Source organism: Hippocampus zosterae, chromosome 10 (genome assembly GCF_025434085.1).
Source record: "Hippocampus zosterae strain Florida chromosome 10, ASM2543408v3, whole genome shotgun sequence".
Lineage (NCBI taxonomy): Eukaryota > Metazoa > Chordata > Actinopteri > Syngnathiformes > Syngnathidae > Hippocampus > Hippocampus zosterae.
Genome location: NC_067460.1, coordinates 21,995,762 through 22,009,131, shown reverse-complemented (window position 1 = coordinate 22,009,131; position 13,370 = coordinate 21,995,762). Strand labels below are relative to the sequence as shown.

The 13,370-nt window shown below is 48.0% G+C and overlaps 3 protein-coding genes across 5 annotated transcripts in view; 1 reads left to right on the top strand and 2 right to left on the bottom strand.

Moving 5' to 3' along the window:
• hspa13 (heat shock protein 70 family, member 13) overlaps positions 1–13,370 on the top strand; it is a 108,273-nt gene that overhangs the window by 48,860 nt on the left and 46,043 nt on the right. The window lies entirely within an intron of this gene.
• Positions 197–8,575, bottom strand: masp1 (MBL associated serine protease 1). 2 transcript variants are annotated; one of them, XM_052078441.1, is made up of 12 exons: positions 6,943–7,086; positions 6,056–6,284; positions 5,764–5,965; positions 4,314–4,445; positions 3,737–3,933; positions 3,479–3,626; positions 3,106–3,224; positions 2,847–2,934; positions 2,289–2,348; positions 1,948–2,195; positions 1,602–1,787; positions 197–1,346 (listed from the first exon to the last, which is right to left on the bottom strand). In XM_052078441.1, the coding sequence occupies exons 1-12, from the start codon at positions 6,945–6,947 to the stop codon at positions 951–953; spliced, it is 2,010 nt and encodes a 669-aa protein (XP_051934401.1). In that variant the 5' UTR covers positions 6,948–7,086; the 3' UTR covers positions 197–950. The 2 variants fall into 2 exon arrangements, with proteins under 2 accessions (XP_051934401.1, XP_051934400.1); XM_052078440.1 differs by lacking the exon at positions 6,943–7,086 and adding an exon at positions 8,019–8,575 and having other exon boundaries at positions 203–1,346.
• ccnp (cyclin P) lies at positions 9,025–13,312 on the bottom strand. 2 transcript variants are annotated; one of them, XM_052078539.1, is made up of 9 exons: positions 12,944–13,312; positions 12,383–12,535; positions 12,059–12,152; positions 11,790–11,962; positions 11,449–11,547; positions 10,289–10,444; positions 10,052–10,210; positions 9,547–9,725; positions 9,025–9,475 (listed from the first exon to the last, which is right to left on the bottom strand). In XM_052078539.1, the coding sequence occupies exons 1-9, from the start codon at positions 12,992–12,994 to the stop codon at positions 9,307–9,309; spliced, it is 1,233 nt and encodes a 410-aa protein (XP_051934499.1). In that variant the 5' UTR covers positions 12,995–13,312; the 3' UTR covers positions 9,025–9,306. The 2 variants fall into 2 exon arrangements, with proteins under 2 accessions (XP_051934499.1, XP_051934500.1); XM_052078540.1 differs by having other exon boundaries at positions 11,790–11,959; positions 12,944–13,311.

Genomic DNA, 13,370 nt, shown 5'->3' with positions numbered 1-13,370 from the left:
AGACGGCTCTTCCTCTTCTGATAGGTGGGCATTTTCCCATCAACGACTGTGACCTCAGACGATTTTAAAACTCAACATATAAACTGCAAATATATTTTTTATGTTACATATTTATTTTTCAAATAAAACGTTGAACAGTGGCGAAATATATAATATACGCACTTTAATCGCAGCCAATCCGATATTAAACACACGTGTCTGTTCTCCATCCCTGGCAACGGCAGAAAAAGTTTGCAACATCAGATCCTGTTGTTATTGCGAACATCAGATGGCCATTGAACAACAGCAGGAATGAGATTAATTTTGAAATCCTCACCAACTGTGATTTTAAACATTTAGGTAACCAATGCTTACATTTAATCTCCCTGACGGAACATAGTTGGGTGTTTTCGACATTAGAATTGTATCTGTACATCAATGTAGAGAACACAACTGGAATATTGTCTTACCGCTTGACCAACCTCTGCGTGCCCTGCGATTGGCTGGCAACTGATTCAGGGTGTCCCCCGCCTACTGCCCGAAGACGGCTGGGATAGGCTCCAGCACCCCCCGCGACCCTAGTGAGGATCAAGCGGTTCGGAAAATGGATGGATATATATATATATATATTTTTTTTTTTGGAGGGGGGGGGTGGGCTAAAACAGTACTCAAAGATTGAACAACTTTATTATGATTATGGTGCCATGATTATGGCAAGAATGTATCAAAGCATGCAAGTCGTTGGCTCCCAAACTATTTGGTACGATCTGCCGAGTTGTTTTTCCTGACATCTTGGGGTGACAGTACAAGTACGCCCGATTTTGTGTGTGTGTGTGTGGGTGGGTGATATCCGCAGCGTTCACTATAGCCTGGCAATTGTTTACGATATGTTAGCCACAATCTTATCTATATTTACACTACATAGTGGCGCTAAGGTTGTACGGCGGCTTAGTGTTCTGTGTGTGACATCATCACGGGACCACCGCGAGGTGCCGCTGGATCCATTTGAGGTATTTGTTGACGCGCGTGTAGACACCGTACACCCGCCGACTGCCGCATTCCTCGGGCCCCGCCCACGACACCAAGCCGAACACCGCCCACTGCCGGCTGACGGGGTCTTGGGCCACAAAGGCCCCCCCGCTGTCGCCCAGGCAGGTGTCACGCCCGCCCTCGTAAAAGCCGGCGCAGAACATGTTGTCGCTGACGTTGTAGCTGCCGGCGCGGGCCGCGTAGCTGTCACGACACTCGTCCTGCGGCACCACCGGCAGCCGGACGAACTGCAGCAGGTCGGAGGTCGTGTCGGGGTGAGACACGCCCCACCCGGCGACCACGCCGAGAGAGCCGGGTGGGGGCGCAGAGATGTCACTCTGTGGGACGAAGAGGGCACAAAAGTGCAAGTCGGAGATGCGTTTCCTGAGGATGTTTGACATGTTTGAAGATAAAGACCAGGAACTACAGTCGCCTCCAAAAGTATTGGAACGGCAAGGTCATTACTTTCTCTGAACCCGCCCACTTTTCCAAGTCAACAAAAATATTGGAACAGACATGATTATTTTAGTTTAACGTGAATAACATGTCACATTTGGCGGCATCATCGAGTCCCCGCCCTCTACTTTGCGTACCTGCGGTGGCAGCGGCAGGCAGACGGGACGGACGACGCGGTTCAGCTCCGCCCTCGTGCTCAGCTTCAGCAGGGCGATGTCATTGTCGAAGTCGCTGGGGCAGAAGTCGGGATGGACCAGCACCCGGGACACGGCCAGGAGCGCCGACGCCCGTTTGTCCCGTACATCCACCGTGCCCGCCAACACCTGGCAGACAACGCAGGTTTCAAAATTTTGGTTTCAAACGGGGGTTCGAGTTTCAAATTAGGATTTTAAACTGTGTTTGGTGTTTCAAAGAAAGAGTTTGTAATTTTGTGGGCTTCCTTCTTGAGATGCGAACTAAATAGCGGCCGTTGTCTGCCATCACCTTGATGTGATCGGGGGCAACGGGGACCACAAGGGTGCCGCGGCGACGGGAGCGCACAACGTGGGCGGCGGTTAGGATCCACGTGTCCGATAGTAGTGCGCCCGAGCCAAACCAGCGCTCCGACGGGACGCGGCTGGAGTCCTCAACGCTCAGAAGAACCTGCCAGGGAAAGTTCCCCGGCTCGGCCGCGCGACCGCCCACGATGCGCTTCACCTGGACGGCCAGCGGACGCGACGGACGGCCACACGCTAGCGAGTGACCGTGACATAGCATGAAATGACACCATCAAAACGACATGACAACATGTTCAAACAACAATGTGAAGGCTTGTCAGCACTTACCATGCATGCAGGATGGAAGCTCCGCCCCCCTCGGAACATCTGGACTGCAACCATACTCGCCTGTTACACACATCAGACAAACCAAGAGAGAGTAGCGCTGACTTGGACAGAGAGGAAGTGAGAAAGCTCAAATCTTACTTTTACTTTGACAGACAGGGAGTGCGGAAGCTCAACTCATACTTTTACTTTGACAGACAGGAAGTGTGGAAGCTCAACTCTTACTTTTACTTTGACAGACAGGAAGTGCGGAAGCTCAACTCTTACTTTTACTTTGACAGACAGGAAGTGCGGTAGCTCAATTCTTACTTTTACTGTGACAGACAGGAAGTGCGGAAGCTCAACTCTTACTTTTACTTTGACAGACAGGACGTGCGGAAGCTCAACTCTTACTTTTACTTTGACAGACACGAAGTGAGGAAGCTCAACTTTTACTTTTACTTTGACAGACAGGAAGTGAGGAAGCTCAACTCTTGCTTTTACTTTGACAGACAGGAAGTGCGGAAGCTCAACTCTTACTTTTACTTTGACAGACAGGAAGTGCGGAAGCTCAACTCTTACTTTTACTTTGACAGACAGGAAGTGCGGTATCCCAGGTGCCATCTTGTTGACAGTGCATCTCAAAGTCGGCATCCATGCGCTCACCATCCTGTTGCGGAACAAAACAAACACTTCATACTTCCTCTTGGCATGTGTGCTAATTCACAGGAAAATGATGAAGTCGCGGCATTTCAAGATCCAGTTGGCCCGGTCGACGAGAGAAATACTATGGAAGCTGAGCTGACTAAGGTGTATTGGGCGAAAGAGGAAGTGACATCACCTTGATGAGCATGAAGCCCGGCAAACATGAGACCCGGACGCGGTCTCCGGCTGAGTACTCAGGCTGAAGCGGGATCACCGTGGCATTGGCCCCATGCACTGGAGAGGTACACTGACGTTCTTTCTCAAGAAAATAAACAGAAGGCAGGAATTGCCAAAAAGAGGATTTTGTGTGTGTGAGAGATAGAGAGAGGAGGAGCAAGAGAGAAAATATAACTTTAAAAAGCAAGAAGCCAGGTGAGGTGTTTCCTAGTGGGCGGGGTCTACAACTACAACAAAAGTCCACTTGACAAAATTCCATCACCTGGATGACTCACACACACATGAGCTAGCTTGATTAGCACAGTGGCTGTGCGCGCACGCGTGTGTCCCACCCTCAGAGGTGTACGTCATCCTCCAGCCGACGTTCTCTCCCGAGTGGTCGCTGTGAAACAAGATGGCGACGATATTGGAGTCCGTTTGGATCACGCCGGGCGACTTCCCACCGCAAAACGGCCCGAATTCTTTAGACGCCGCTCGGATCTGAAATGCACATGCGCACGGTCAGTCACAAATTTTGGGCGCGTGAACGCTGGATTCGGGTACAAAATGACCCTGTAAATAACGGGTGACATTCAGGTCGCGCATTGCACCTTGATGTAGTCATAGGGACAGACGGTTTGGGGGTGATCCTCCACATCGAAAGGGTCATCAAAATGAAGGCGGAGCTTGAGTCCCGGAGACACCTGGATGACGTAGGAGCACTCGGTTCTCTTCGGGTACGGCGACGGGAAGTCGGGGCTGCTCAGGGAACCCGCGCGCTCGGAAAACACCAGGCCACTGCACTCCACTGTTCATGCACATGCGCACGATACACACTTGCATGCACGCACACAAACACACACACACACACACGGTCCGAACATGCACTTCATCAATCAAGCTGCGTGTGTGTGCGTGCGAGTAGAAAAATGCAGTTGCCTGTAAATATTTACAAGAAATCTGCCAGCACTATCGGTCACACAAGGGCCTCACACACCCACACACGCACCCACACATAGTTGTTATATCTGTTGTGTAGCTTTTAGGTTGAAACGCTCATTCGTGTGCGTGAATATTTTGCCGCTGATCCAAATTGGGCAGTTTTGTTTGGACTAATAATTCGGCTTTTCACAAGCATTCAGTGACTTCAGTGTGTGTGTGTGTGTGTGTGTGTGTGTGTCCTGTAACCTGTGCACGTGCGTTTGTCGTGGTGCAGCAGGTAACCAAGGCGGCAGGAGCAGTAGAAGCCACCTACGTAGTTGTGACACAGGTGGTCGCAGGCGTCGTTCTCATCCACACCCTCCACGCACTCGTCCACGTCTGGCGTTGGCAAAGGGACAAACAAAAAGCAACGGTGAAAAATGGTGAAAGACAATATCAGTTTTGGGCAACACCCTGGATTGGTCAGTCATATAGAGACTGGGTGCCGGTCAATCACAATGACAATACAAAATGGCCGGCGGGTTGAGATAGATTAAAATTACAGTGGGTGGATATTCATTCATTCATTCATCTTCCGAGCCGCTTGATCCTCACTAGGGTCGCGGGGGGTGCTGGAGCCTATCCCAGCTGTCTTCGGGCAGTAGGCGGGGGACACCCTGAATCGGTTGCCAGCCAATCGCAGGGCACACAGAAACGAACAACCATTCGCACTCACACTCACACCTAGGGACAATTCAGAGTGTTCAATCTGCCTGCCACGCATGTTTTTGGAATGTGGGAGGAAACCGGAGCACCCGGAGAAAACCCACACAGGCCCGGGGAGAACATGCAAACTCCACACAGGGAGGCCGGAGCTGGAATCGAACCCGGTACCTCTGCACTGTGAAGCCGACGTGTTAACCACTGGACTACCGGGCCGCCCAGTGGGTGGATATTTCTGCTGAATTCATATTCCACACAAGCAATGTAAATCAGAACGCCATGTTTAGACTCGTGGGGCGGCTGGGGAGCGGGGGGGGGGGGGGGGGTGCTGGAGCCCATCCCAGCTGTCTCCGGGCAGTAGGCGGGGGACACCCTGAATCGGTTGCCAGCCAATCGCAGGGCACACAGAAACGAACAACCATTCGCACTCACACTCACACCTAGGGACAATTTAGAGTGTTCAATCAGCATGCCACGCATGTTTTTGGAATGTGGGAGGAAACCGGAGCACCCGGAGAAAACCCACGCAGGCCCGGGGAGAACATGCAAACTCCACACAGGGAGGCCCGAGCTGGAATCGAACCCGGTACCTCTGCACTGTGAAGCCGACGTGCTAACCACTGGACTACCGGGCCGTCGTGGGGCGCCATTTAACATATTATTGCAAAGAATGTTCTAGACTTGACTTAAACTATGTATGATTACTGCAAAAATGTCTTTGATCGTTGAATTTCCGACATGAGCTTTCAGGATTTTGATTCATTTCTTCTGGTTTGACCACAGAAAAAGGGAGGTCCCAACAGTTGTGGCACCTCCCTCGTCAGTACTAAAAAACAAATACTAAAATTAATCCAAACTAATTGAATTTGGGAAAACAAAAGCCAACCTAAAATCCGAAAAAACTATAATGATGACTCTTAAAACAATCCCAATCCTGATTCAAGATGACTTGAGAACCCCAAACCAAATGCGTCACGCAGAAAGCCAGACGCACCAACTGCGCTGTAGTGGGCTTCGAAGCCTGAAAAGTTTTGCTGGTTGGAGAAGTCCGACGAGAAGACGACACTAACGATGTTGCCGGACGCGCCGAGGGGCTCGGGACCCGGAGCGCTATCTGGATCCTGAGACTTGCCACCGCAGAACACGCCCATGATGGAAGACCCGCCCACGTCCGAGGCCCCTCCCCCATCCTCCACCTGCGCACACAATTTCTCACATCACCGTTTGAACTGAAAGTTTCTGTCCATGCATGTTTGGGTGTTTGCGTATACGTGCCGCCATCTCACCCTGATGTAGTCGCACTGGCACATGTCAGAAGGTTCCAGGTCAAAATGGCTGAAGTCCAGTCGGACACGGAAGCCGTCGGGAACACGGATGTCCCAGCGATGACGCGTGTTGTCAGGGTAGGTCGCCGGGAAGTTTGGCGACTGGAAGCTTCCGAAGGTTTGAGTCAATGACACACCGTGCTCGGCCTCCGCCAGGCCCAGCAGCAGGCACGTGCACAAATACACTAGCCTGCACGCGCACACAAAGACACGTACACAAATACACTTACTGTAGGCGATAACTTGAATGAAAACACACTCACACACAAAAATACAAACACATACATAAATACATAGATATAAACACAAATGCTCAAACATATACACACATAATGATGCATATGCACACATTCATACACTTACACACACACACATACACACAATCAACTGATTGATCAGAACATAGACCTCCTGGTTGACTAGCAATAAATTCTATAACCAATCAATACAAATTTCAATAATGAATCAATGTGAGAAAAAAAAAATCAACTCACTCAGGAAGAAGTTTCAGTTCATCAATCAATGAACCAAGAGAGCCATAAATGATTACCAAATCGACAATGAGCTACGTCAAAGTCACCCGACGCTGCGAGTTGGACGATCCGACAGACAAGCAATGAAGGATCAGACCCATCAGAATCAATCAATGGCGTTAGAATAATCAATAATCAATGCAATGAGTAAAAGGTCACCTCGTAGTGGAATGCATCCAAGTATCAATCGATCAATCATTGGCTCTTCAGTCAAGCAAAAAGTATAACGGCGACACTCATCAATTAATCCAATTGTACTCAAGTGCCAAAATGACAGTCCGTCAATCATTAAGTCAATCAATAAGTCAAACTGACCTCATGCTGACTGTGTCTCGATCTCCAGTTTTGCCTGCGTGTGACCGGCAATCAAGCTCACGCTGGAGCCTTCACGTCGATGTGACGTCACGAGTCGAACGTCGCGGTCAGCATACGAAGGGGGCGGGGACTAGCTGGTGTTGAGCAAGATACTTATCCCCAAGTTATACTAATTGATCACTTAAATCGATAGGCGTGGTTTACTTTGTATGGTGTGTCATTCTTGCATTTATGTATTTTTCATTCTTCGTAATTTTGGGGGCGGTGTTGCTGTGGTCGTTTCCGAACCCGCAGGATGAAGGTTCGATCCCCGGCCATTGCAGCCATGTCGAAGTGTTGAGAAAGATACCGAACTCCTCGTTACACGGATAAATATTACACTTGCTTCTGCGTCACCAGTGTTTGAAACTGCGGTCGGGCCAAGCGGCCAACATCCACTCGCAAAGTTGAAGTCAAGCCAGCCGCCACAGCGATTGTTAATACGATGCATTATGGCATTCGGCCGCCAGGGAGCGGCATTGGCCACCTTCAAAATAATAGCCGTCCAAAATAATTTCTTGGTGGTGAAGCAACGATGAGTGAGTGAAAACTCTCTCAGAATAGCACCAAGAAGCGTTCTGAATTTGAGATAGAAAACAAACGGAACGTTAGCTCTACATCAATGACGACCGGGAATATTTCACCTTTTTTAGATTTATCCAGTTACTGAACCCAGTTGGTGTTAGCACCAGGTGTCGCGCATTAGCAGTTGTGATGCATACTTTGAACGAGAAAATAAAACAAGAGCAGTATAATACAATATAAAACAATATCTCTTTTATTTATATAGCGTTTTCATAACCGGGCCGCTTTACAGAACATTTGAACATTAAAAAAATACAACAGAACATGGAACTTTTTCTTGCTCTAGCTCCACTCTCCTCATCCTCAACGCCACCAGCCATTTTTTGGGGGGGCGGGGGGACTATGCAAATGTGTCTGTGCATTTGAGGAGCGACTGTAATTTGAAATGTTGCTGCATCAATCAAGTGCAACTCGTACTGTGAATCAGTGCAAAATAAGTGGGCAAAACTCACCCACTCGTGGAATCTTGTGGCAGAACCCCACACGCAGCGATTGTGCAATGGAAGCTCGCACAGTTGAGTTGATCCCGCCCCAATTGATTCGGTTGCTTGTTGTGACGCATAAGCAACGGAGGCCAGAACAGGCCAGGCAGAGTAGTAGGGCCGTTCTGGAACCGAAAATGGAAACGCGACCTAGCGAAACACTGTATAGGAAATTGCTCTGATAAATGAGTGTTGCTTGACAGTTGTGACTTGTGATCCATTCCTCTCAGTTGTTGTCCAAATTAATGATGCACATTATGCAGAATCCCGAAGGCACCAAGAGGGGGTCCCCCCCCTTTATGACAGGACCGACATCGAGGATACCAACCGAGGGCAATGAACTAGTTTGTGCAGTGGTGAAAGAATAGGAGAAGGCACACCGAGTGACATCAGTACTTAGAATTATGGCCTAGAAGTGTTTTCCACACAAATATTTAGTGTAATAGTGAATTTACTTCGACTGGACTATGAACTGTTGGGACTTAAGCACCAATTTTTGTGCACCCGTCGCACACCAGTGACGGGGACCATTGAACAAGCAATACACATATCCACAACTGCAAGGATCATTTGAAATATGACACATCAGTCAATAAACACGGAGTGATGTCTTGTTAACTCATGAGTGATGCCCTCTAGTGTCTAAATGCCATTACTCATTTAGTGAATGCTATTACTCATTTAGCCACTAGAGGGAAGCAGTACTCTATGAAACATCACTCACCAGTCTACGAGACCTCAGTCAATGCAACACGTGTTCCATTGCGCCCAAACTGCGGGCCAGACGGCACTGATTTTATGACAGGGGCCGAGGGCCGGATGAAATTCGACCGCGGGCCGGACTTTGGACATGCCTGACCTTAAGGCACGGCACCTCACACTCACCAGTGGAACTATCAGGAGGCACGAAGGTGACATTTTCGGGGGAACTCTCACGAGACAAGATTTGTGAATTCAGTTGGGCTACATTTTAAAGTAGTTTGCAGCAGACACTTTATTTTTTACATTAAAAGTTAAACCATTTCACAAACAGCCCGCATTCTCTCCACAAAACAAAAAACAACAACAACAACTAAACAGGAATACAATTTCAAATATTTTCTAAATGAGCTGCAATACTCGATCATAAAATGGGTGCAAACATTTGCTAGTAACAATGTTTGTTATCATATTATTCACCCGTCTTCCTCCCCAGGTCCGAAGGAGTCGAGATGGACTTGGGTATCATCGCCATCTTTCCTTCATACACAAGCGCAAGTCAAGTGCACACGCCCAGCAGCGCAGCGGTATTGTTAAGACCAGGGTGTCTGCTGACATGCATGGTTTCCGAGGAGGAGAACTTGATAAAAGTAGCACCGGTCTCTTGAGCGAGCGCTCTGGCTGCAGCGGCAGCCAGAATTTGCATTATTCTCAGGAGAACCGTCTCACTACAAACAAAGCAGACGGCGATTAAAAACAACCGACCGTGAAAAAAATGGGAACACAAATAGCCGCATACCTGCCGGCGTGGATGCCGGAGGCGAGACACCAGGCGGCCTCGCCCTCTGGGGTCAGGGGCTCCTGCAGGACTTGCCGGGCCAAGCAGAGGACCGCCCCCGCCAACTGCATGGGCAGAAAGACCACGCAGCGACCCTCCAGGAGAGACAACTCGAGCAGGTAGCGAGCCATCCACACCATCTGGTGGCACAGATCACAAGTGATGATGCATTGCTTTTTTTTTTTTAAAATGCGGTCTTGTCATTTACTGTCAACCCAAAAAATGACATCACAGTTGCTCAGGTAACAACCAATCACAGCTGACCCGTTCCTGTGTTTATCATGTGACTTTATTGAGCCGAGCTGTGATGTCATTTTCAGTCAACCAAAGTGTCAAAATGGTCGGCCACTTAGATGGATAAAAACATCGATTTTGCCGCTTTATTCATATTTCAACAAATCCAATATTAACGAATCAACACCTCATGATTTGACCGACGGCATTCAAATAAAACATTAACAGTCACCTTAGCGCTGCAGCGGGAAACGGAGGCGAGCAGCAAAAGGAAATGCAAAGGGGGACAGTATGACAAGTTAAACTTAAGCCCGGTGAGGACTTTTCTCTCCATGCGCAGCAGCTGATGCTTGGTGTAGGCATGATCCATTAGGTAGCACAGTCCAGACACCTGAGGAAGGGGGGGGGGGGACACGGTCACGTTCAAATAAACCGGATCAACACCGGTTGGAGGCCCGAGTAATCATACCTCAGGGAGGAGGCACTCCTCTTTCTTAGCAGCCAGAAAGAGGCAGACGATGGCGAGGAGCTGCAGGGTGGCTGTGGTCACTTTGACCTGACGGAGGGAGCGGTCGAGGAGGTGAATGGCCAGATAAAGCGTCTCCTCCTGGAAGTGCATCAACTCCTGATGGGAAAACGTGCATACGCGGCTTACATTTCGGCATCGTTTCATTGAGTGAATTATCTACAACAGGCATGTCCAAAGTCCGGCCCGCGGGCCAAATCCGGCCCGCGGTCGAATTTCATCCGGCCCTCGGCCCCCGTCATAAAATCAGTGCCGTCTGGCCCGCAGGTTGGGCGCAATGGAACACGTGTTGCATTGACTGAGGTCTCGTAGACTGGTGAGTGATGTTTCATAGAGTACTGCTTCCCTCTAGTGGCTAAATGAGTAATAGCATTCACTAAATGAGTAATAGCATTTAGACACTAGAGGGCATCACTCACGAGTTAACAAGACATCACTCCGTGTTTATATTGACTGATATGTCATATTTCAAATGATCCTCGCAGTTGTGGATATGTGTATAGCGTGTTCATTTCCCTGTTGTTCGAGTCAAAGGTTTTGTGACTATTGAAAGGTCATGGTGATACATTTTATGTTTCAAATCAATCAATTTGCACTCAGGAGACTTCTGTTTAAGAAAGTCAAGTGAATAAGCAGTTGCATGTGATATACCCGTTTCAAATGAACCAAAAGAAATTCTTAAGATTGTTGAAATTAAAAAAAATGGAAATGTGAAACAGACTGGCTTACTAAAATGTGTTGAACAATATTGTTGTTCAATGTAAAGAATGTCAGCCAAGGTCGGCCCCCCGACATTTTACGACATAAAATCTGGCCCCCTAGGCAAAAAGTTTGGACACCCCTGATCTACAATATTAGCTAAACTTTTGAATCGCTCGATTAACTCATTCACTACCAGCCAATTCTAGACCAAGTCTGAAAAGACGTCTAAAACCGTCTTTGGGAGTGAATGAGTTAATAAAACACACTGGAAATGACAACGGCGCACAGGCGCTGTCCTACATGATCTTCAAACGCCTTCTCAGATGTTTTAAGCGGCGAGCGAAGCAATAAATAAAATGAGACGTTTTGGTATTCTTGCATTCGAGGTTGCGTCGACTCACATGGACTTGAACAAGCCAGTCGACCAGGACAGCTCGAGTGGCATCAGTGAAGTGTCGCGGCAGCTCAGCGTTGGGCAAAGAGTGCCAAGTTTGACTTCTCTGCACACATAAGAAAGTGAAGCCTTAATTGAAATAAAATTGAATAATGAGAAACTCATTTATGTTCAAAAGCGCTATGGAAATGTGACTTTTTACAACGACGATAAAGTTCTCCGCAATGCCTTTTATAATATTTTCCGGACATTTCTGTGTGCCATAAATATACCAAGTCATCAGGGAGCAGTTTTAAATTGAAATAAATTATATAAAATACATAAATGCGTCTTTCAGCTCCACCTCACCATCATGTCCAAGAACATTTCCCAGGCAAACGTGCGATCCCAAGTGAGGTCCAGCTTCTCGAGGGCGATCTCCACTTCATGGCGCAGCAAGCTGGGCACCAGCGCCTGGAGGCCGGGGAAGCGCTCCAAGCTGCGAGGGTAAAGACGCAAAGGCTCCTCCAGAAATCCATCTGCTGCGTGTGGATCAAAAGGCGGATATACGTAGAGGAAAAGTACATGCAAATGAGCACTGCATTCAACAACGGAGCTCCTTCATTTTGCTTGAACACCTTTGGCAGGACTGATGCTGACAGATGACAAGGTCCACACTTCATTGCTGAACCCTGCAAAGATGCTGTTCATTTTGGCCGATAATATCCTGTCCTGCAAAGAGAAAAATGTGTTTTAGAAAAAGTACAGTCTTGTATAAAAAGATAGTTATAGGTTGCCTCCTACAGCGGAAGCGCACAATTCATAACCCCTCTCCCCCCAAAAATAAATAGAAGTCGCAAATTGCTGGGTGAAAATATGCATCAAGACTTGGGTCTGCGTGAGTAAAAGCTTCATGGTAACATTTACGATACTTTATCCTAAAATTAATTTAATTTCTGTACAGTATAGAGTGAAGGCAGGGCAGACACCCATCTGGGTCCTGGGTCCCTCTTTGCAGGCACCAATCTGGACTCTGACACCTCCACTGGCTGCCAGCAATCAGCGGGCCCAAAGACAGTCGGCAGAGTTCTGATGAGGCCTCGCCTCTCGTCCGCCTGAGGGATCAAACAAATAGGAGACAAGAAGGGTATTTTTTTTAACAAAATGAATTAATACGAGTTGTACTACTGGCTACGTAGTCTGGCATTGATCCAGACAATATTGTCCCGCCTTGAGGGAGGCCGATTTCGCGCTATAGTTTTAAAATGTTTTCGTAAATCCTCGCGTGTCAAGTCACCAATAGCCAGGAAAGCACGACTCGTGCAATAAAAGGTATGCGAACAATATATAACACCGATTAAGTGCCGTTTAGTATTTACTTTAAATGAATAACAGGTGACATTTTAAAAAAAGTATAACTGCAACTTCAGTTTAGGTTTCACGAAATTATAACATGAACATTTTCGGTAGGGGTGGAGCGTCACGAAATTATTTATGATGTGTATTTTCGAGTCCAAACTCACCATGTGTAAGTCCAGCAGAGGTTTGGAGTCGCAGAAACTGGTCCTGGCCATGTTCACAGCCGGAGACGGAGTTCCCTGTCGGCAGCCGGTCCACTGCAGCTACTTACGCACGGGAGTTGAAGGAGGCCTGCAACACGAAGAGACGCCATCGCTCGCTTCCACTGGCGCCAATTATAAAGGTTCTCAGGTGGTCTCGACAGGAATGATTGGCACGGTGACGCCACAGGCCGGGAGCCAGATGACGACATCCGCTCTCACCTGTCGTTATATTTTAGAAATAATTGTATTGAATTTCAAGTGGTCATTTCAGCTCATGTATATTTTTTTTCTATCTTCTTTGACCAAGGGTAGGCAACACTCCGAGTAGCTCTGACTGCACAGTTAAGTTCGAAGCGTTGACGTGATTGTCCCTAAACGTTTGAGTCCA